At 45.1% G+C, this 23674-nt stretch overlaps 1 protein-coding gene across 5 annotated transcripts in view; it reads left to right on the plus strand.

The window, feature by feature from the left end:
* Nucleotides 1-23674, plus strand: part of VWA3A (von Willebrand factor A domain containing 3A) — a 64104-nt gene that overhangs the window by 29070 nt on the left and 11360 nt on the right. For 3 of the 5 annotated variants that reach the window (XM_090023604.1, XM_090023603.1, XM_090023605.1), the window contains 11 exons: nucleotides 494-638; nucleotides 1484-1682; nucleotides 4637-4707; nucleotides 6326-6484; nucleotides 9661-9751; nucleotides 12942-13052; nucleotides 13929-14026; nucleotides 14223-14375; nucleotides 15375-15483; nucleotides 20931-21075; nucleotides 22441-22585. In XM_090023604.1, coding sequence (XP_089879730.1) covers nucleotides 494-638; nucleotides 1484-1682; nucleotides 4637-4707; nucleotides 6326-6484; nucleotides 9661-9751; nucleotides 12942-13052; nucleotides 13929-14026; nucleotides 14223-14375; nucleotides 15375-15483; nucleotides 20931-21075; nucleotides 22441-22585 — 1426 coding nt within the window. Of the gene's footprint in view, nucleotides 1-493; nucleotides 639-1483; nucleotides 1683-4636; nucleotides 4708-6325; nucleotides 6485-9660; nucleotides 9752-12941; nucleotides 13053-13928; nucleotides 14027-14222; nucleotides 14376-15374; nucleotides 15484-20930; nucleotides 21076-22420; nucleotides 22586-23674 lie in introns of those variants that run through there. The other 2 variants (XM_090023607.1, XM_090023606.1) reach the window with 2 other exon arrangements.

Raw genomic sequence — 23674 nt, forward strand, 5'->3', positions numbered from 1 at the left:
TGAGGGCATCCCTTAATTTCTTCCCATATGCTACCACCAGTTCCAAAAGCTGTACGAGCCAGAGAATGTTGTCAGTGATGCCTGTGAACGTGTATGGGTGAAACCAGTTACAATTTAGCAAGCAGTTCCATTAATATGTGAGAGTAGACTTGTGAGCTCATAAGTCTCACATTCCAGCTTTCTCACATAATGTGATTTACTAATAATCCCACTGTAATGCTGCACCCTAACCTTCAACATTGTTTATGGTAGCTGTAGTACAAAAATTAAGCTAGATCACTTGGGCCATTGTAGACATAGTTCAAAAGGAGATACTCAAGTCCAGGGTATCACAATGAGGCTTTACTTGAGGCAGCTGGTTCTGTTTACTCTAATTGTTTTCCAGTAGTGGAGATTTTCCATTGCATTATTATTGTTATTATTTATTATTATTATTGTTATTATCCACTTTACATTGTGATAATATGGATAATAAGTAAAACTTTCTATGTAGATGGATATTGAGCCTACAGTGCAAAGGCAGTAGGAATTTAATGAGTGCTCTCAGAAGAGCAACAGAAGTAGACTTCAAAGATAAAGACGAATGTGGATCTCAAGGCATTTATGTGCTTACCACTGGAGTTCCTGACCAGGAGATGGTAAGTGTCATTACAAAATTTGAAACACTGAATGCTTTTTACAGGATTAATTTCAAGCTTGTTTCAGCTGCCTACAATAGTTTGGGGGTAGACTATTTCTGTTACATCTAAGCCTAGCATCAATGCCAGGATCTGAGTTTAGCTCTTGAAATGTTTCATTTGCTGTTTAGGAAATGGTGACAGATGAATCTCAGAATCTTTGGGGGAGTGTTTATAGAATCTCTTTCTCAGAAGGTGTTAGCTTTCATTAGCTCCCTTTCCTCATGATAGTAGGATCACCCTTTTCAATTTGGTGCCACTTTCTGGCAGTTCCTCCTAGCCTACCCTTACTCACGTGGGAACAGCAGTTCCTTTTAAGGAAAGGCAACAGTTCAATCCCCATTCAGTCAGTCACCACATCCTTTTCCAGACAGGAGGGTATTTAGGCAGTAAGGAGACATTTCTGTTCAGGCTTGTAGCTAACATTAGATTGTATTTACACAGATGTAAGTTCTTAAGGGCAGTCTCACCTGAGCTGGGATCAGCTTAGCTCCAGTGCTTTCAGTGGAGCCGAGTCAGTTGAGAAATTGGTCCTGCAGGTCAGTGCCTGTGTCAGTGCTACCACAGAGTTGCGACTGTAGCATGTGTAGATCAACACAAGCCAACCTATTTATTTAGGTAGCCAAGTTGAAACCTGTGCCATCACATTTTTACTACTGCTTCTACCTCAGGTACCTAAGTTAAATCCAGCTTGGGTAACTCTCCCCATCCTACAACTGCAACTCTTAATAGTAAGGTATACATAAGCCTCAGAACAATTATAAACACCTATGAAGTACTTGGCAGTTTTTCTTTTTGCTTTGCAGCATGCTGTGAGTGCTTATGTGGCTGAAATCTGTGGTGGTTGTGATCTGCAGCTTCATGTCTGTCTCTTTAATGTAACAGGGGACTTAGACCCCTGCACCATTATTCCAGCCCGCTATGCGAGTCCAAACGAAACTGCTAGCATTTTTAAAGAAATAGTACGTGCTGCTAATGGAAGGTTTCACTGGTTTGGAGAAACAGGTATTTTTTTTTAAACTTTCCTCTTTTTATACTTTTGTCTATAAGAAGACTGTAATCCCTGATTGCATGCTGTGGTTCCCAAATGCAAGTAGTTTCCTTTTTACACTGTGATCCCATAACATACTGGCACTAACATGCACAGAGGGCCTGTCCTGGTCAAGGCACTTAGGTGTACAATGGTATAAATATTTAACAATAATGCAGGGTTACTTCATTATTTTAGAGCTTAGTAAGAACTACATAATTACAAGAATTAACTTTTGATAGGCATTTCTAAAGATAAACATTTAGTTTTAATTACTGATATAGTGGGACCCAGGTTGTGTTTATCCCATGAAGAAGTACAAGTTTGACCCTGTCAGTGCCAGGAAGTGGTGGCCAGACTTGAGGGCTTACAAGGCATCAAGACTGCTGTTATTTAAGTACAAACCAGTCAGAGAGAGCAGTCAGAGTCCAGGGACAAGCCAGATCAGAAAACCAGGAAATCAAGAGGTGAGTGAAGTCTATGAGTGACCCAAGCCAGAAAACCAGTAGGTCAAAAGGAGGGTAAAGTCCACAAGTAAACTGAGTTGGGAAACCAGGTCAGAAAGCAAGCAGTTACCAGAGGTGTGGCAACCCTGTTGCCTGGATACTTCCTGTTCCATTCCCTTCTCTTACATTAGGGAAGTGGAGGGTCAGGTGACAAAAGCCAGTCACTAAGGCAGGGGTGGGCAGTTATTTCAGGCCGTGGGCTGCTTACCCAGTTTTGGCAGGGACCAGTCTTGGGACCAATGTCTCAGGGCCAGCACTGGAGGGCCCTAAGTGGGGTGCAGGCTGGCAGGGTCTATGGAGCTGGGTTGGGCTGCACCAGCAGGGAGAGGGAGGAGCTGGCCCGGCTCCATAGAGCCCCTGCCAGCTGGGACCCTGTGCTCCTGCCACCCTGCTCTGGCCCTGCCAGCACTGACCCTGGGGCACCCATGCAGGTCCTGTGCTCCGACTGGCTCCCCGCCCACTCGCACCCAGTGCCCCCCAGCCCCACGGTACAGGTGGGGGCAGCACACAGCCCTGACCCACTGCTTGCTGGCAGGGAAGAAAGAAGCTGGTGCTGAGCACAGGGAAAAGCAGCCCCTCACCCACCCCATGGCCAGCGCTCCCTGCTACAGCTGCTCACAGCCCACACGGGACTGTCCAGAGCAGGCGCGCCTTCCCTGCCCAGGGTCCCCCTCACCCCTGCCCCTCCCCCCCAGCTTACCTGCAGTTCTGGTGCCTGGCAGCCATGTGCTCCCAGGCCAGAAGCCCCAGCTGGGGTGGGAGGGGGCCGGGTGGGCCCTGCTGTTGATGGAACCTGCTGGGCTTCCCCTGCGTCCTACTGCCCTTGGTTCCTGTCAAAAATGAAATATTAATTTTCTGCATTTTTTAGGGGCCCCGTGGGCTGGATAGAATGACCTCACAGGCCACATTTTGCCCACCCCTGCACTAAGGTATTAGGGAATAAATGGAGACTCAGGCATTGATGGAGACTTTAGGAAGGCCTCATCTAGCCTTTGGAAATAACAATAGGGTGGCAGGTTGGGGTAGGTTTTTCATAGATTTCATAGACATTTGGGCTGGAAGGGACCCTGGAGGATCATCGAGTCCAGCCCCCCGCCCCAAGGGCAGGAAGTCAGCATGGATCATAGGATCCCAGCAAGATAAGCATCCAAATGTGTTTTGAAGGTGTTCAAAGTGGGCTCTTGAACCGCCTCAGGTGGCAGTCTGTTCCAAACCTTGGGGGCTCGGACAGTGAAGAAGTTCTTTCTTATGTCCAGCCTGAACCGGTCACAGTGGAGTTTGTGACCGTTCGATCTTGTCATCCCTTGGGGGGCTCTGGTGAACAGTTGTTCCCCCAGATCCTGATGAGCACCCCAATAAGCTTATAGGTGGCCACCAGATCACCCCTGAGCCTGCACTTTTCCAGGCTGAATAGCCCCATTGCTCTCAGCCTCTCATCATAAGGTCTGTTTTCCTGACCTCTGATCACGCGTGTGGCTCTCCTCGTCACCCTCTCAAGTTTCTCCACATCCTTTTTGAATTGCAGAACCCAAAACTGGGCGCAGTACTCCAGCTGTGACCTCACCAAGGCCGAGTACAGCGGGAGAATGACGCCCTGGGATTTGCTTGAGAAGCATCTGTGGATGCAACCCAGTGTTTTGCTTACTTTACTAGCCACAGCATCATACTGAAGGCTCATGTTCATCTTGTGGTCAACCATGACCCCCAAGTCCCTTTCATCTGTAGTGCTAACCAGTGTAATACGACCAAGCCTATCAGCATGGTGCAGGTTTTTCCTCCCAAGGTGGAGAACCTTCCATTTTTCGGTGTTCAACACCATCAGGTTCTCATCCGCCCATTTCATAAGTCTGTCCAGATCCACCTGGATCGCCCTTCTGTCCTCAGGTGTGGATGCGTTACCCCAGAGTTTAGTGTCATCGGTGAACTTGGCCAGTCCGCTTCTGACACCAATGTCCACATCAGAGCCTTGTGGGACCCCGCTGGTCACAGCACACCAAGACAACTGGCTCCTGTTGACCACCACCCTCTGGGTCCTACCGCAGACCCAGTTCCCCAGCCAGTGGATCGTGGTGACATCAAGGCCGCAGTTAGCCAGTTTAACCAAGAGGTGATCATGGGATACTAGGTTGAAGGCTTTTTTAAAGTCGAGGTATATGACACTGATCTCTTCCCCTTTGTCCAGGTGATAAGTCACCTGGTCATAAAAGGAAATAAGATTGGTCAAGCAAGACCTACCTGCAACAAACCCATGCTGGGTATCCCTCAGGTGATGGTGCTAGTTAGGCTAAGGTCCTGGTTTCAAGGCTGCAGGCCTAACAGACACTCTGTCTCTGTTTTCTGGTTTATTTTTGGCATGGTCTGCAAGTTCTACATTCTCCCTTTTAAAAAGAGTTATTTATTGACAAAATGTATTTGATTACCAGGCATTTATGAAAGTGATGATATCAGCATTATTGTGTCTGAAATGGAAAAAGCAGTCAACTACTCCCAAAAGGTATGCTTTAAAAAACTATTTCAAATTTTCTTTAGAAAATAATTACTGTATTTGTTCAGCTGACAGTGTCCACTAGCTAACTGTACAATCAGAATTCTTTGTGAGATAGCTAAGGCATAATTTAAAATGATAGTTACAGTACAGTTGCATTGGTGAGTTGGTCACCCCCCAGTTCGTCAAAGGGCCCCAGAAGTTCTGGCCCTCCCCAAGGTGAGACTTCCAGGGCCCCTCAACCAATCAATCAGAGGCATGGCATGGCGGGGCCCACCACACTTCTCCACAAAAATCTCCACCCCTCTCCGCCCGTACTTCAGTATGCCAGGGCTTCTTACCATTTTCTGTTTGCAACTCCCTGTTGTTGTTTTTTTAACTCACTAGCTGTTTTTGTGCTTTTTCATGGTTCCTGCACTTTTAAAACATTTTCTAAGCATATTTGCTTCATCCTCTCTTGTCTACTGCTTTCTATTTTTTGTTATAGACACCTAGGCGGTGACTTCATCTATAGTTAGGCTTTGGCTTGAGTTTTCTTTCAGATATAACCCCTTTCTAAGCATGACCCCTGATGTTAGGATCTGAATTCAGGGCTTAATACCATTCACTTACTAGTTCTCCACCATACTGATGTTTGTTCAGAAGAAACCAACCTTCTCACAGTAGGTCCACCAGCAGCAATCCCACAATTCCTTTTCACCTACCTCATTTGTAGTGTGTGAAAGCTAAGTTTTATATTTAACTGTTTGTTGTTTCATAGATTCCAGGGTTGGAGGGGACCTCAGTGGTCCATATAGTCCGGTCCCCTGCCCCTGGCAGGCAAGAAAAGGGTCACCAAACCTGGGTTCATGTGAACCCAGCTAGGTGCCTGTCCAGTCTCCTCTTGAAGACCCCCAAGGATGAGGCAAGCACCACCTCCCTTGGCAACCCTTACTGTGAAGAACTTTTTTCTAATGTCCAGTCTAAACCTTCTCTCCAATAGCTTATGGCCATTGTTCCCTGTTGAGCCACCCTTTCCTCGAAATCTATGCAGCATTTAGCAACTGCCACAACAAGCTTGACTTCCTAGCTTATTGTCAGTAAGATTGGCCATATTATGGTGAATGTGTAAAAGGAATATGCCAGGGAATATGTACCAGCTCCAGTTAAAAAAAAATACATATTTTTATGCCGTTACATGCAGGGTGCAATTACTTCCAGGCTCAGGACTAATGATTAGAGATAACTAGAATCTTGACTAGTTCCTAAAAAGACTGTTTTTCATGGAACAGAGGAGCCTAGAATTCATCCTGTGGTCAAATTCTGGAAATATGAAGTGCAACATGAACAGCTTTGGGGAAGGAAAACATCACAGGCTTTGGGCCCTTGCAGATGAACTCAAGCCAGAACCTAAATATTAGTGTAGACATCTCTACTTGTGCCTTGTCCTTAATTAGCTTGAGTTAGTCCTCAGGGCAGTGATGTTATTCCTAATTGTTTGTTTGTGCTTGGCATGGTGGGGTCTCACAGCAAGACCTGTAGGTTTTACTGTAATACAAATACATAATAAGTTGTCTGCATAATATTTTGTTGATTTAAACTGTAAATGCCATATTAAATATAGCAATACTCACATTTTTTATTTCAGTGTGCCTTATTGGTGGAATCCTTAAAGCAGTGTTCAGGAAGTAAGTTCCCTAATCAGTTTATCCCAGAAGAAGACTTAAAGATGCTCTTGAAAAAGGAGAAAAGCAGGCCCCAGAAAGTGCCGTCACCTAAAGCCCCAGCTGTCACACTGGCTAGAATGGTTTGATTCTATTTATTATTCACAATTAAGTTTAAATTTTTTAGTAATTGATCCCACACTGTGAGGGTTCAGCTGGGATGTAGATGGCTTTTTCTGCAGGTAGTACATGCTGGAGGGCAATCAGGAAGTCAGGCAGGTGGGGATACAGGTTACCAGGCCATCAGGTTGGGGTCTGGATCAGCGGAGTAAAGAAAACATGGGACCAGGTCCCAGGAGAGCTGAGGGGGAGATCTGAGGTAAGAAGTTGCAAGATCTGAGGTAAGGTGCAAGCTGAGATCAGAAACCAGGAAAATCCAAGCAAACAAAATTGTAACTCAAAGCAGGGCTCAGCTCAAAAAGTTTAAAAACTGCTGGCCTAGGATCCAAGGTCAGGTGTGGAAACTCAAGAGCTTAGTTCAACTGGGTCTTGCTAACCAGAGGCCCTGATGCGCTCAGATGCTGCTCTTGAGAAGAGAAAAGTTTGTTGGTCAAAAACTTCAGGAGTGTCTCTAGAGCACAATATAGTACTCAGCACTTATACTGTACTTCACATTCAAAATGCAATGTAAATATTAACAGTGCTTAATTTATTTATTCACTGTTGTGAAATAGACAAGTGTAGTGAAACAAGAAATCTTCCTAGTTATGCATATGTGTGTGCAGGCATGTATATGTTTGTTTATGTGATTTATATGCCACCCTTCCCAACAAGGGCTCGGGACAGCTTACAGTAAGAAAACAGAATAAAAAAGGAGAGTACCAAAAAAACAAAACCAATTTAAAAGCAAACTAGAATATCAAAATAAAACAGAGTTCCCCTAATCAGTATTTCATCCTAGCTTTGTTTGGTAAATGCCTGTCCAGGTAGGAAGTTCTTACTGTTCTTCTGAAAGATGTCCAGGGACCAATTCTGACAAGCCTTGAGGGAACTTCAGAGCTGAGAAGCAACTTCAGAAAACAATCTCCCATGTGTTTTTGCCAAGTGATTTTGTATAATGATGGTATTTGTAGGAGGTTGCTCTCAGCTGACTTCAAGGATTGCAGTGGGGCATAAGGAAGAAGGTGGTTCCTTAGATATGCGGGGTGTAGACCATTTAGGGCAGGGGTTGGCAACATTTGGCCCACGAAGCCACTGGATCTATTCTACAGAGCTTGATGGCTTTACCTATGCCCATATCAGGGCATCAAGGAACTGCACTGGGGTTGTGCAGCTTCCAGCTTGCACCCTTTTGCCACTGCTGCTTGCCCTCCCCCCTTCTCCCAGCCTTACAGTGTGGGTGCGGTGCTGGGGTGGGCAGCTGAAAGCTGCATCCATGCTATTTTACTTCTCCCCCACCACTGCCTCCCAGCTGCCACAAAGAAATGCTGACAGTACAGTCACAGCTGTCTAGCTCTACTGCAGGCTCAAGAAAGCTCCCTGCTGTTCATGACCATGGAAGCCACCTGGCCAATGTTGGACCAGAGCTGGCTGTTCAGGCTGCAGCTTGAAAAGGCTGATGGCTACCAGTTTGTGTGTCAAGACAGACACCTGGAATTGTGCCCAGAGAGTTGTTAAGAGCCAGTGCAGACTAGGGAGTACTGGAGTTAGGTTTTCCTGGCAGCCCACCCCACTCTCTAAAATGATCTTGGTGAATAATCAGAACAGCTTTTCTGTTTGCTAACTTATCACCTCAAAAATACAGGAGGAAAGTGTAGAGTCAAAGATATGAATAGGTGGCACAGTTGTATACTTCAAATTGTAAAAAGTTTACACCATAGATAACACGTAAGTGCAGATAGTGGGGAAGGCACAGCTCTGTGCTGCCACTGCTGCCCCCACTGCTGCCAGGCACTGGGTCTGGCTGGGCTGCAGCCCTGCTGTCAGCATAGAAATCTAGGGGGGAGGCACATGCCCCCCCATGCTTCCCCACACATTGCCTATGGCTTATACAGACATATCTCTAGAAATCTAGTGATCCTTTAATGTGATGCTCATCTGATATTAGTGTACTTCTGAATAATTAAGTCGGCTAGAAGTGAACATTAGGGCTGTGCAAAGCTTCGGTCCTTGATTCAATATGGCAGAGATTCGGCCTGATTCAGTAGCTGAATCTCCAAATCCGAATCGAATTAGAGGGCCCTTTAATCTCTCCAAACTGAATTGGAACCGTCTGAATCGATTCGGAGAGATTTGGAAAGATTTGGAGATTCAGACATTGAAACAGCTTTAAAATGTTTTTTCTAAATACCTCTAGGTAGCAGGGTCTCATGAGTGCTGCGAAGCTGGGGTGCATAGAGTGTCCCACAGACATGCGGGGGTCTCCCCCAGCGTGCTCGGCAGCAGACCCAGAAGTGGACCAGAAGCACTTTCGGCCCACTTCCAGGTCCACTGGGGAGCATGTGGGGGGGCTCCATGCCCCCCTGGCTTGGCAACTGGTGTCTCCTGGATCTGGGGGGGGGGCACCCAGGGTCCCCCTTTGGCCGATCACTGAGCCGGCAGGGGGAGGGCATGGGGGGGAGGCCTGGCACACATACCAGCACAGTCCTCAGCAGACTCAGAAGTGGACCAGAAGTACTTCTGGTCTACTTCCAGGTTCGCCACCAAGCACATGGAGGGCCCCTGCACTCCTGTGGGACATTCCATGCGACCCAGCACCATAGCGATCATGAGCCACACCTGCTACCTCAAGGTATGTAGAAAAAGCTTTTAAAGCTGTGTCTCTGTGTCCAAATTGCTGCTTCTCCAAATCAGCATCGAATCTTCAGATTCAGAATTGGCCGAATCGAATCACTGTCCCTGATTCAGGCCAAATTCAAATCTGAATTGAGTAGGGTCCACTTTGCACACCCCTAGTGAACATGTTTGTCCAGCTGCTTTCTGCAGTGTTACTTGAATGCTTGATAATACCTCAAGAATCTGTCCTATAGCTGAAATGAATAGGAGTTCATGGTGCCTCCCATTCTACAGGATATGCTTCACACTGAAGTTGAGCCTTTAGTGAGCAGTGTGAATGGGTAACCAGAAACTGAAGTAAATGTTCTTGTCCACCCAGGGTGCTCAACATTCAGTAAAAAATATGTGATAATATAGCATAATGCTATAAAAGATTCTCTCTGGCACCAGAGTAGAAAGGGGTGTGATATAAAATGGAGTTATGTAGCTAAGATACAGTCATACTATTTTTTAAAAAAAATTTACAGATTATCTGTACTTTTAGAATACTAGAGACAACTGTAATGGAGAGAAAAATGCTGCCATAAGAGCTCTGACATGGCGTCCAACGAGTGCAAAAGCAGAAATTCCACCATGTATGTACAGAAGAAGTTCATTGTTTTGTTTGTTAATTCTCTTAAATTAGTTTAGAATGTCCATCTTCACAAACATTTTTACCCATACACTTCTTAACCAGTTTAATAGGAAACATTACAGTTCTTCTCAAACTAAGACTGTTTGATTGATTGATTGATTGGTTGATTGATAGATATACAGTCCTTCCCAAAAACACTTGGAGTGGCTTACAATAGAAGAGAAATGAGACTTGTAGAAAGAAAAGAAAATATTAAAATAAGAACAAACTCCTCTTTCCTTCCAAAGAAAAAAATCCTATTCAGAAGCAAACCACCACACACTGCCCACACACTGCCATTCCTCCAGCCTTTGATTAAGTAGAGCTTTCCCCACCCTACCCAACCTAACCTCTTTTTCAGCCCATAGTCAATGAGAAATAATTTCTCCCCACCCATTTTCCTTAACATCCCTATTCACTCCCACTCCCTTGCCTTAAATGCTTTGGAGTCTTCCCACCTCTCTACTATCCCTTGAAACCTGTAACCTCTTGTCTCGGAATGGGGCTATGGTTTTCTCCCAAACCATTAGTTGCCCACTTCCCTACAAGAAAGTACATTGTTCAGTTAAAACAAAAACCGCCCATTTCCACTAACTCTTATCCCTCACTGATGGGCTATGCCAAAGGATACCTTTGACTGTTATGTTCTGGGGGTGCCAGTACTCCCTTTTAAAGTTTCAGGCTGATTGGGCTTTTTCTTCTCCAGCTTGGCTGGCCATGTGGTTTGCCAGGTCAGCCTCCCAGCCCTTCTGCTGCTCCACACTTAGCCCCCTGAAGCAAAGAAGATAGTGTTAGCAGTCCCTGCCACCCTACAGGCTGTTTCAGTCCATGGGGAGTACCATTTTTTTTTTGCATGCAGCACATCCCAGAATATAATACACACCTTGTTTTAGAAATGCATAATGAAGAAAAAAGATTTTTCCAGAGTTATAGCTGCACAGAGCAGGGCCAAAGTCTAATCTTCAGCTAACACACCCTCCTTTTCCTGCTCAGGCTTTGAAATAGGAGAAAAGAGAGACCAGAACCAGCTAGTAGATAGCAGAGTTGCCCTGGATTAACTTGATCAGTGGGCCACCAAGACCATTAGTGGATCATCCAAAATACTGGTCTTCAGGTTATTGTCTCTTATTTTCACTCATTGGCAGTCATTTTATGACATTTTTTCAATTTTCTTTCATACTCTTACCCACTGAAGGAATTTTGCCCTCACACTTGTAGTTCACCTAGATGAAGAGAGAGGCCTGTAGACAAGGCCTTGAATGTTGAAAAAACTAGGAAATTTTGTGAAAAAAATGCTCTGATCTGATATTATCAGAGAAGGTTGAATATGTGGAAAGAAGCACTGCAGACATAGGACAAGATTTCTTACTCGTTATCTAGTCCCACAGACACCAGTAGAACTTACCTGGAGGCCTGTAATTAATTTCTTAACCAAATCATGGCCACGAATCATGTATATACAACATGAGTAAGGACACTGGAATATGACCCGTACAAAGATTATGCAAGAGGCAAGGAATTTTTTGGATGATGCTGTCTAAGGCTGTGTGAAATTTTGGCAGCCGTTTCATTTCAGGCCGTTTTGGCACCTGAAACACCAAATCCAAACCAAAACGGAAGGCTCTGAAACAGCTCTGAAACAAATTGGAAGGCTCCAAAACGTTTCGAAAATGCTTTGGGCATTTTAATTGTTTCGGAGCCAGGCTTGCAGGGAAACAAAAACTAAGGAGAAGTGGGGGAAGGGCTGCTCTGATATTGACATCTAGCTCCTGGTTTGATCCCCCAGCTCTGTGATTGGATCCCACAGCTCTTTCTGGGGGGCCCAGGCCCTTGATCTGCGTGTGGGGTTTCAGCAGGCTGCTGCTGCAGGCTGGGGTCAGCAGCAGCCACTTGGTACAGCCCACACTGAGCACCAGGAAGACTGCGGTGCTGCCGCTGGCCCCAACCTGCAGCGGCAGCCTGCTGAAACCCATTGCGCCCCCCAGGAAGAGCTGGGGGAACGATCAGAGAGCTAGGGAATTGAACCAGGGTCTGGGGAATCCCTGCTGCACAGCCTGGCTCAGCAGGGAACAGAGATCCATGCCGCTGCCCACCCCACACAACCCCACATCACCGGGGTTGCGCGGGGCGGGCAGGGGCAGCAAGGAGACCCTGGCATGGCTCTCTGCCCTCTGCGGAGCCAGGGCTGCACAGGGCGGGTAGTAGTGATATTGAAGAGAACCTAGCATGGATTTCTGCTCCCTGCAGTGCCAAGTAGCGCAGCAGGGACCAGAAGGCTTGCTCTCCACTCCCCCTCCCCTGTACGAGCCACCCACAGCCCCATCCTGCTCCCTGCTGGGGCCGTGCAGCCCCTGTCTCCAAGCCCTGCCCGGCTGGGTAGGGCTGTGTGAAGCTTCCCTTGCAGCACATTCAAAATAGATTCAGAGGAGATTCAACCGAAATGAAATAGCACAGTGATCCCAAACACCAAAACGAATCACTGTCCTCTGAAACGGCTGAATCCAAAAACTGAGTAGTAACACACCTGTTTTGCACAGCCCTAACTTTATTCCAACCATAGATATGGTCCACTGAAAGATATCACCAAAGAAGAAATCCTTGCCTCACGTAATTCCTGGACAATCACGACTGCAACATCATTTTAACATGACATTAGAAAGATTAGTGAAATTTCATGTATATTGTAATCCAAAAATAATGCTAACTTCTGGAGAAAAATATTTATTAAATTCTAGTTTTTATCTCCAAAATATCAGTCTTAAAGCCTATACTAGTTATCACTTTGTTTTGTTAAGCAAATGAGACAAATGTAACTAATTAAAAATTAAGTGCAATGTGTATTAGTACTTAGCTTCCCCCATGTATAAGGCAGCCTCTAATCTCCAAACATATAAATCTCTTCAAACTACATGTGATATTCCATCCGCTGTTAATTTGTAAATGTCTAAGCTTGTTGGTTCTCATTTGCATATGGATAGTATAATATATAATGTAGTATAGTATCTTGTATAATATAATAATGAGAACCATCCTTTTAAGTGTTTTAATCTGTAATAAAATATAAAAATATGAACTAAAGAGAAGGGTTGAGTAACGTGGCGAAAGAGAGCGATTCTCCTATCTGAAACAAACATTTGCTTTTTATAATTTAGCTCAGCCATTAAAAGAATGGTCTCAAGCTGGTCAAAAGAAAAAGCATAAACCAAGGAAACAGCCAGAGATCACTATCTCAACATTTTATATTGACAAAGGAAAAAATGTGGGTAAGTGCTCTCAGGATGTAAAGCTAAAACTGTCAGCTGCTCCCAGTACAAACCATTGAGGGCACTGACAGACATGGGGAAAAAGAATGCACTTTACTGGAAGCAGCAGTGCATTACTTCTACCCAGCCCCCCACAGTGTCTGTATAGATCGGGCACTTCAGTGAGGTTTTTGGATCTTTTAACTAAAGCCAATTCTATAGACTATTAGGTAAAATGCCAAAAAAGCCCCACTAAAGTGCCCAGTCTATACAGACGTTGGGCAAGCTGGGTGCAACTAACACGCTGCCTCTTCTGGGCATGTCCTGGGCTCAGCATGGGAGCGCACCAAGTTTAAAGTAAAACACCGTTTTGTTCTGTTTTCTATGTCTGCAGCATTAACTGTTAATTCAATAAAGATGAGCAAACTTATCATTGTGGCTAGAATGGATTTTGGAGGGGAAATGAATGGAATGTAGTTTTGTCAAATGGTGAAGAAAAAACTGGAGTTTTTTGTTCTTCACCTTTTAGAATGACTTATTTGATCTTGGGCAAATCAGTTTAACTTCACTCAACCTCCTTATATCCTCTGTAAACTGAATGGTATGACATTCACCCGCCCTTGTAAAGTGCTTTGAAACCATCTGATCAAAGGCAAAGTGAGTAAAAAATATTGTATTGCTGTGGGCCCAAGCAGAGGAATTGGAATCTGAATGCTCCCCAGTGAATATCAGTTTGAAGGAGTTAAATTTGTTTTAAAGAAACTTAAACTGATCTGCCAAGGAGAGAGAAAGCAAGTGAAATTTAAGCCCCATTTTAAGTCCAAGGCAAGGCTGCTGAACTTATAAACTACACTTTACCCAGAACACCTAATCGGAACTTGTTTCTTTTCTTTCTAGGTGCAGTTTACAGAAAGTATCCCAAGACAAAGGCTGTGAGGAGATCTGTTCCTTTTGCTGCATTGCCAAAAGAAGAGGAAATGTGTTCAAGCAAAGAGGTATTATGTTGTTTACTAATTAATTACATCTATTAAACCACTAACAGGAATAGATTTTAAAATGTTAATATTTCTGTGGTTATTTTTATACAATTTATAGTGATTTTAAAAGATGTAATTTGAATATTTGCTCTCATGTATTGACCTCATGTTCAAGAGATTTTTTTATTTTGTTTTGCTTTTTTGTTCTTAAAAGTGGTTGAGCAAGCATGGTCTGAAAAAACTAAAGTTGGAGCTGCCCAGAATTATGTTTGGTCCTGAGTGTTTACACCAGAAGAAAATGGTGGAATCTTTGCACAAGAAAGTATCAGCAAAATACTGTACCACCTTCCCTAGTGTAGAAATCAAGGTACGTTTGCACAGCTATGACAAACCACCATATCCTAGGTACATATTATAATGTAGCTTTGAATTATCTAATGCTACACACAGTGGTACTAAACCAATGTTGAGCTCTGTCTCTTGGGGTACCTATACACATGCTCCAACAAGTTCTAATTAGATTCAATTAAGCCAGTCTCCTGGAGCATTTTAATTAGAACAATTCAACATGCTGCAACATCACGTATATTCAGCATCCCGCATTTCAAAATGGTGGTGGGAACGCTTTAAATATAACTGGTTGAATAAGCTTTAGTTAAAGCACTCCCACCGTCGTTTTGAAATATAGGATGCTGAAAACACATGACATCGTGGCATTTTAATTAGAGCAGCTGTTTGACAGCCACTCTAATTAAAGTGCCACCTCCCTACACTGGAGCACATGTATAGATACTCTTGGTTACTTCTTTAATCAGCAGTGAACGTTCTTACCACCTTTAAGCTGATGATAACAAACTATCTTGGGGGCAAGGGTTATAATTTATTGTGAAAATTTTCAGTATACCCATTTGTGCACTTAGGCAAAAACAGTCTGTTATATCCTATACCCATACAACACAAAGGAAAAAAGTAAAGGGCCAAATCTATCAAGGAGAAATAACAGTGAAGTTGATATAAGTTGTGTGTGAATAGTAACTGATGGATATGGCATATTGGTTCTGGCTGTAAACAGTTCTGCCCTGTTTCTCAAAACATAGATTGGGCAGAAATATTGAGAAAGCCATAGCAGTGTAGTTCAAGATACTGATTGTTAGTCTATTGCCTAGCAAAGCCACCATCATCAAAATCACAATAAACAAATGTACCCACTCAAATGCTATCATTTTATTGCCATATGCACCCTCCTCAGACCAGCACCAGATTTTCCAAATTTGGTCAAACCACACTGTTTTAGCCATCTGCATCTCTCTGCAACAATACTTCCATGGTTCCTAGAATTTTTGACAAACAGCATGACTTTTTATAGGGTACTGTGAAACACCTGCATCTTCAACCTAAGGAGCTGGAAGAGTATGTTGAACAACTGGAGAGGGTGCTACGGCGGTATGTACAAAGAATACAGTGGCTTCTTTCAGGTAGGCTATGTATCAAACCGATGCAAATATATTTCAAAAATAAATAAAATCCATCTTTATGCCTTATATCTCCACTGGCATACATTTAAGTGACATCAAATGCTACATTCTTAAAAAAATGCTAGTGTGCTTATTTTTCCATGCAGAAGATACAGCGGGTGTCCCATAGAGATTTAACTGGTTCAGAGAGGTATGAACTTTAGTAAGTGTCAAGGGGTGAGTCCGATGACGCTGCTACTCGCCGCAGTCTCCACCCCCCTGATTGGGGACCATCCTCAGGGTACTTTACCCGGAGCCACTCCTCTGCAGGCTGGATGCCTCTGGACCGCCTGCCATGATTTTGACCTCCTGGTTCAGTGTTGATAATCCGGTGCGTGCCAGTCCACAGATGAGACTCCTGGGTCCTAGGGGTCCCACGTTGTCGAGAGCTCCTTACTTGTATGTCCAGCAGTTGTCTTTTGACATATGATTTCTGCTTATGAAGACAGAGCATGTGAACTCGGAAGGCCTGGCGGTGTCGCTCCGGTGTAATATCAAGTCGTCTCAAGATCTCTGCTTTAACTTTGTCGTAATCCTGAGCGTCTCCTCTGGACATTGCCCTGTATGCGGCTTGGGCTTGTCCGATCAGCAGGACCCGTAGGTGGCCAGCCCATTTTGACCTTTCCACCCCTGCTGCTAAGGCCGCTCTCTCGAAGGTTTCAAGGAATGCCTCTGGGTCGTCTTCCCTGGACATCTTCAGCATCCTGAAATCCCGTGGTCCTCTCTGGGCCCACACCTGTTTTTAGAGCATATGTTCTTGTAGCCTCATTTGCCTCACAGATTTCATAGACATCAGGGCTGGAAGGGACCTTGGGAGATCATCGAATCCAGCCCCCTGCCCAAAGGGCAGGAAGTCAGCTGGGGTCATAGGATCCCAGCAAGATAAGCATCCAATTTTACTCTTGAAGGTGTTCAATGTAGGTGCTTGAACCACCTCCGCTGGCAGACTGTTCCAGACCTTGGGGGCTCGGACAGTAAAGAAATTCTTCCTTATGTCCAGCCTGAAATGGTCTTGCAGGAGTTTGTGACCGTTCGACCTCGTCATCCCTTGGGGCGCTCTGGTGAACAGACATTCCCCCAGATCCTGGTGGTCACCCCTGATAAACTTATAGGTGGCCATCAGATCACCCCTGAGCCTGCGCTTTTCCAGGCTAAAGAGTCCCATGGCTCTCAGCCTGTCATCGTAAGATCTGTTTTCCTGACCTCTGATCATGCGCATGGCTCTCCTCTGGACTCTCTCAAGCTTCTCCACATCCTTTTTGAATTGTGGACCCCAAAACTGGACGCAGTACTCCAGCTGCGGCCTCACCAAGGCCGAGTACAAGGGGAGAATGACGTCCCGGGATTTGCTCGAGAAGCAGCTATGGATGCACGCCAGCATTTTGGTCGCTTTACTAGCCGCAGCATCACATTGCAGGCTTATGTTCATCTTGTGGTCAATGATGACCCCCAAGTCTCTTTCTTCTGTAGTGCCATCCAACGTAGCACTGCCGAGCCTATAAGGATGCTGCAGGTTTTTCCTCCCAAGGTGGAGAACCTTGCATTTTTCGGTGTTAAACACCATCAGGTTCTCATCTGCCCATTTGCTGAGCTTGTCCAGGTCAGCCTGGATCACCCGCCTATCTTCTGGCGTAGATGCTTTGCCCCAAAGTTTGGTGTTATCGGCGAACTTGGCCAGTCCACTCCTGACTCCAATGTCCACATCGTTAATGAAGATGTTGAACAGTATGGGTCCCAGGACAGAGCCTTGAGGGACCCCACTGGTCACAGGGCACCATGATGAGTGACTGCCATCAATCACAACCCTCTGGGTCCGACCACGAAGCCAATTTCCCAGCCAGTGGATCGTGGTGGAGCCAAGGCCACAACTGGCCAGTTTGGCCAAGAGGTGATCATGGGATACCAGATCAAAAGCTTTTTTGAAGTCAAGATATATGACATCAATCTCTTCTCCCTCGTCCATGTGATAGGTCACCTGGTCATAGAAGGAAATGAGATTGGTCAAACAAGACCTACCCGCAACAAACCCGTGCTGGCTATCCCTTAGGATGTTAGCCTGGGCCAATCCCTCAAGGATGGCCTCCTTAATAAACTTTTCTAAGATCTTCCCCAGGATAGAAGTCAGGCTAATGGGCCTGTAGTTAGCTGGATCCACTCTCCTCCCTTTCTTGAAGATCGGCCCCACATTGGCCTTCTTCCAGTCTTCTGGCACTAATCCAGAACGCCAGGAGTTTTCAAAGATCCGTGCCAGGGGCTGGGCTATGACACTCGCCAGCTCCTTGAGTACCCTGGGGTGCAGATTGTCAGGGCCAGCTGACTTGAAGGTATCCAGCTTCTCAAGGTGTTCCTTCACGAGGTCAGCATTGATGGAGGGTAGGGGATCCCCCTCACCCAGATTTCCCTGTCCCATAGCAGGCATGGGCATCCCGTGTGACTGATGAAAGACTGGCGCAAAGTACCTATTTAATAGGTTGGCTTTTTCCTGGGTGTCAGTTGTCAGTTGCCCCATCTGGTTTAGCAGGGGTCCAACATTGCCCTTGCTTTTCCTCCGGCTCCCCACATATCTGAAAAACGACTTTTTGTTGTCCTTGATGCCTGAAGCTAGTTGGAGTTCAGTTGCAGCCTTGGCTTTCCTGGTTTGGTCCCTGCAGGACCAAACAGTCTGCTGTTGCTGCTGTTGCATAACTTGAGCCATTAAGTTCATGGCCTGCTGCAGCGACTCAGTCAACGTGATTACCTGTTGGTGCTCCATCCGGGTTCCTAAGTCTCCGCTAGGAGGCCACTGTCGGTTTCCCGGCCAATGCACCAGGTGTCAGGGGGTGGGTCCGATGACGCTGCTACTCGCCGCAGTCTCCATCCCCCTGATTTGGGGACCATCCTCAGGGTACTTTACCTGGAGCTGCTCCTCTGCAGGCTGGATGCCTCCGGACCGCCTGCCACGATTTTGACCTCCTGGTTCAGTGTTGATAATCCGGTGCGTGCCAGTCCACAGATGAGACTCCTGGGTCCTAGGGGTCCCACGTTGTCGAGAGCTCCTCCGCCCCTACACCTCGCCTATACCTCCATGGGGTTGAGCAACAGTCCACTCAGCCTACTTGTCAGGATATCGTGCCCGGGATCCGTAAATCAAAGCAGGCAAAAACAGCTCAATGCTAACAGCCAGGGATTCCCCAGAGCCTGGAGGCCACCTGGACCTTTTTGCGGGCCTCCCCAGTCTTTCCCTGTCCGCTGTGTGGCTAACACCCCTCCTTGGGCTTCTGTTTAAGTAATCAACTTGCTCCAGGGCTTGCGGGGTCCACTGGCCCCTCTCCGTCACAGCGGCGGCACCTTCCCTGCTGCGAGTGCCCACCTATTAGAAGGAATACGGCTCGCCGGCTCCTGCTGAGCCGAGCCGGGCTCACTGGCCCAGAACTGTCAGTGTCTGCGCTGGGGCGGTTCCTTCTCGGATCCCGGGTCTCATTGGGGTTTGCCCTTACCCCAGAAGGTCCTCCCGTGCCTCCGGGCTACCTTTGTTTGCGCCCGGGTACTCCCGCCGACTTCCGCACCGCCGCCGCTCGCTTCCGGTTCCTCCTCTCCAGCCGCCTTCAGCGTCTCCTTTATAGTGGATGGAACTGCCTCAGGGCCTTTCTTCTGGACACACCTGTGGACGGTGAGTGTTCCCGCCTTGGCAATTTGTGCTGAGGGGTGTAACATGGGCTGTTTAGCGATGGGGCGTGGGGTTTCGGGGGCCACCTGCTCCCCTCCTCCCCCACAGTAAGCAACAGCCTACTTCATCAGGTGCTATCAATTAAATAAGCTGTTGCCTACAAAAGCTCACGTCTCTATATACCACCCAGTCCTACCTTGTGCCTAACATGACTAGTCACCTCTACTTATTTTTCTATGTTTCTTTACCTGCAGAACTTGCTGCAGAGCAAAATGCTAGTGATTTTCCACTTTGCTGCAGAATTATGCTTCGGAGTCCCTAGTTTTCCCTTTTTTTAATTACAATAGTAAGCTCATGGCTGTAAAAAAAAACCAAAGCAAACAAACAGCACCCCCCCCCCAAAAGAAAAGAAAACCATGAAACATGAAGCAACTTGACATGCAGTCTTTTCTTCTGAAGTCTGCAGACTGTTTGAAATAGTAACTTTGGGTGGACACATTAATCTTGGTATGGTGTTAACACTGTCACGCAGAAGGCAGGGCAGAGCTGCACCCCATAGACTAACCGAATCAGAAATGCATTTTGGGAGCGCACATCTCACTTCATCAGATGCTATCAAAGGATGTGCACAGAGCAGGCTATCAAATAAAAGGAGTAATTTAAATACAAAAGACAGGAAAGGAAGGGTAAGAGAGGGGAGGAAGGAGAGAAGGTGGTGCTAAGAGAGGTGAACCAGGTTGGAGAGAACAACAAAGCATAGGGACATAAAAGCTAATCTAGGTAATGGCATAAGAATTCATAGTCCCTGTTTAGAGCACACTTAACACAATCAGTCTAGATGATTTCTTGTTTTGCAATTTCAAGTTTGAATTTATTTTTAAATCCCTTTGTTTAAATACAGCTATTCTAAGGTCAGCAATGGAATGTCCAGTGAGGTTAAAGTGTTAAAAGTCACAGGCTAAGAGTCAACATTAATTATTTCTCTTCTAATCATTTTAATAGAAACATCTATTTAACCTCTTTTTCCCGAAGTCCACGTGGCCTGTTTTTCCACATGTCTTTGCTGCCCTTCAGCTGCCAAAACAACCTATTTTCCACCTTACAGTTGTATAGTGCTGCTGGCAATTTTCAAGAAAAAAATACCCATCTTATTGTAAATGCAGGGGAAATATTAATGTAAAATCGCTCATCTGTCATACCAGAGCCAGCAAAATCCACTAGTTCAGTCCAGCTTGATCTATGTGTGAAGAATACTGGGTTAATGTCCTGGAAAAAGGAGTCCTTTATCAGTAAAATATGTAAGGTACTGGCTACAGAAATGGACATTTTATTACCTCCACTGCTGGCAATGTGCTTCAGTCCCTACATGGAGGGCTCTTTATATGGCTGAAAGGATGATTCATTGCCATGCTGATTAATTATTTGTCCTGTCTGTTGCTAACAGAGACTCCTATTGTGAAATAAACACCTCTTCTCTAACTAGCAAGATTGTGTTGAAATAATTTTTTATATAAGCCATTAAACCAATCAACTACTAGTATTCATGAGAGCTGGTTTTGAACTAACAGAAGACTCTGTCTCTTTTCTGATTCTTTATTCACCCAATCTCCTTACATGTGAAGTATTTACATGAGAAAATTTGTCCTGTAGTCTACAAAAATTCCATGTGCTGAAAGTTGTACTGACAAACTCAACTAAAATGGTATATGATGTAATACATGGCCATGAGTTGATATTTACTAAACCTCACATTCTGAATTAGGAAGCCGGAGATTATTTGGCACCATTTTGGAGACAAAAGTCTGCATTTTGATTGATACATCTGGTTCCATGGATCCTTATTTACAACAAGTCACTAAAGAGCTTACCTCTCTCATCTGGGAACAGCTAAGAAAGAATGATGCCAGGTATGAACAACTGTGATTAGGACCCTGCTGCGCTAGGCATTTTGCAAACACACAGTGCTGGATGACGCCTACCCTAAAATGCTTAGAAACAAAACCAAAAATACTACAAAGGATATGAGGAAGGAAATATAGTTTTCTGGTAACCGTATACATGTAACATGTATAGTTTGTATCAGTTCTTTAGGTGATGGAAAATCAGACAGAAGTTTAGGCCCCTGGCAGACATTAATATAAGTGCATGCATGGCATCTGAGCAATTTTATGCCTGATACCAAGAACAGTGTACCCTGCTGTGCCAGACCTACATGGCAGGATACATGGTTTTTGGGATCAGGGATAAAATTCCTTGGATCGCAATTGCCCAGTCCCATACACTGACCCTGCAGGCCAGCAATGATAGTTCAGGCCAGCATGGGGGAGCTGGTTCCTCCATGCCAGGCTGCACAGGCACACTTTTCAATGGGTTTCAGGACCCAATACACCTTTCAATGGAACCTGGGGTTGCCCCCAGGTGTTGGGTAGGGGCAGTCTGGTCTGGGACTCAGGGCTGCCTCCTGCCCAGTGCTGATGATCAGCAGAGAGAAGCCCCAGGTTCTAACTCAGGTGGCTGTATCCCATCCCCACAAGCAGCCCCATCCCTGTGTCTCATTCCCACAACCAGCTGATTGTCAGGATGGGACCCAGGGTAGCCCTGGATCTTGCTACATGTTCAATTTAAAGCATAAAACAAACCAGCCAGAAGGATGTTCTACATTAAACAACTTTAAACATTAAATGTGAAACATCTTTATGCCATTTCTATGGTTTTCTCTTTTGTGCCATAAATTGGCTGAATATACCATGTTACAATTTAGGGCACAGCAAACACATTTAACTGCACTGTAAACGCAGTGTCAGCCAGGGCCCTAGATTTCTTATTCAAGAACATACAATAAATCTTAGCATAGGCACAAGGCACATTTACATTACAGGAAGTAAGGAGCAGACACAGAATAAATAGCCCTTAACCAGTGTAACTAATCTGAATCTGATGTAGAATTGCTGTCGTAAAAATTAAGGGTAAAACTGTTGATGCAAGTTACACTGGTATATGTGTCGTATCCAAAGCAATCTGGGGTACCTGGGGTACAGGCTGTTACCTCCTTCCCCACTGCCTAGTGACCAAGTACTGCAATAAGAACTACTATTAATAACTACTCTCAGATAGCAGCCCACCTGTCTGCCCCAGATTGCTGTAATGTGCATTATTATATAAAACTGATGTAAATTATATTGGTGTAAATGTATTGTCCAGTCCCTTTGTATTAAGCTGAAAACTCACATTGAATATTGTCCTTTTTAACAGAATGAAATCTGTCTTCTCAGGTTTAACCTGCTGAGATTTGCAGAAAATACAGAGGCTTGGCAGGAGTGCCTTGTAGAGGCAACAGATGAAACTTGTCACAGTGCTGTCCAGTGGGTGTCCAAATTTCAAGCTCATGGTAATACATGTATCCTTAAGGCCTTACAGGTTAGTTAATTGTGTACCAGATTGCAATAGTAAAAATCACTATCCTATATAATCAGTGGTACTCCTGGGGCATTATTTGGCCAAGTGTAATTTCTAAGCCACAATATTTGCATCTAGTCTTTACTCCAGAAATGCTTGTGCCCATCATCAGTACTTGGTTCAGTAGAAAAGTGAAATATTTCATGCTTTTGAATTAACTTAATGCCTTCCCATTCAGTTTTTATACATTCAAACAACATTGGTAAGAGAAAGGCAAGGTTCTTTGAGTAGATGTGATATCTTTTATTAGACCAGCTGAGTAGTTGGAAAAAAGTTCTCAGCAAGCTTTCAGGTGCAATTGCCCTTCTCCAGGCATAGGAAGTCTCTGCTATTCTGAGACTCCAAGGAATGAGAAAAGCTAAAAGTATGACAGGATGTCAGTGAGAATGTAAATAGGTAGAAATTAGGGAAACAAAAGGTAAAGCAGGGAAGGGAGGCGGTGGGGAGGAAAGCAGGGGTGGGGAGGGAAAACAAAAGGTGAGTAAGGGAGACTCTACAGTGGTAGTAATTCAAGGTAGAAAAGAGACTGTCTGAAAAAGTAATTTCCAGCTATTTCCTATCACTGTAGAGCAGCATTCCCTCTAAGCTGTGAAGCGTATGCAGCTGCACAAGCGCGACTGGCAGTGCAGCATGAGTGCTCCCTTACTCACCTTTGGCTTTTTTCCCCCCTCCCATCTCTGCTTTACCTTTTTGTTTTCCTAATTTCTACCTATTTACATTCTCACTGACATCCTACCACACTTTTAGCTTCTCTTTCCTTGGAGTCTCAGAACAGCAGAGACTCCCTATGTCTGAAGAAGGGCGATTGCCTCCCGAAAGTTTGCTAAGAACTTTTTTCCAATTACTCAGTTGGTCTAATAAAAGATATCACATCTACCCAAAGAACCTTGCCTGCCTATGTCCTTAGATGAATGCAGCTACAACCAAAAACCCGTTGGCAGGAGGATAACTTAGCAGAAACTAATTCCTCCAAATGGAAGCCCATATAAAGCCACACCTGTGAATATGCATGCAGGGTAAGGGCGAAGCAGGTTCTTTCAGAGAAGGTGC

Source organism: Crocodylus siamensis, chromosome 12, assembly GCF_052110815.1.
Source record: "Crocodylus siamensis isolate JL-2025a chromosome 12, ASM5211081v1, whole genome shotgun sequence".
Classification (NCBI taxonomy): domain Eukaryota; kingdom Metazoa; phylum Chordata; order Crocodylia; family Crocodylidae; genus Crocodylus; species Crocodylus siamensis.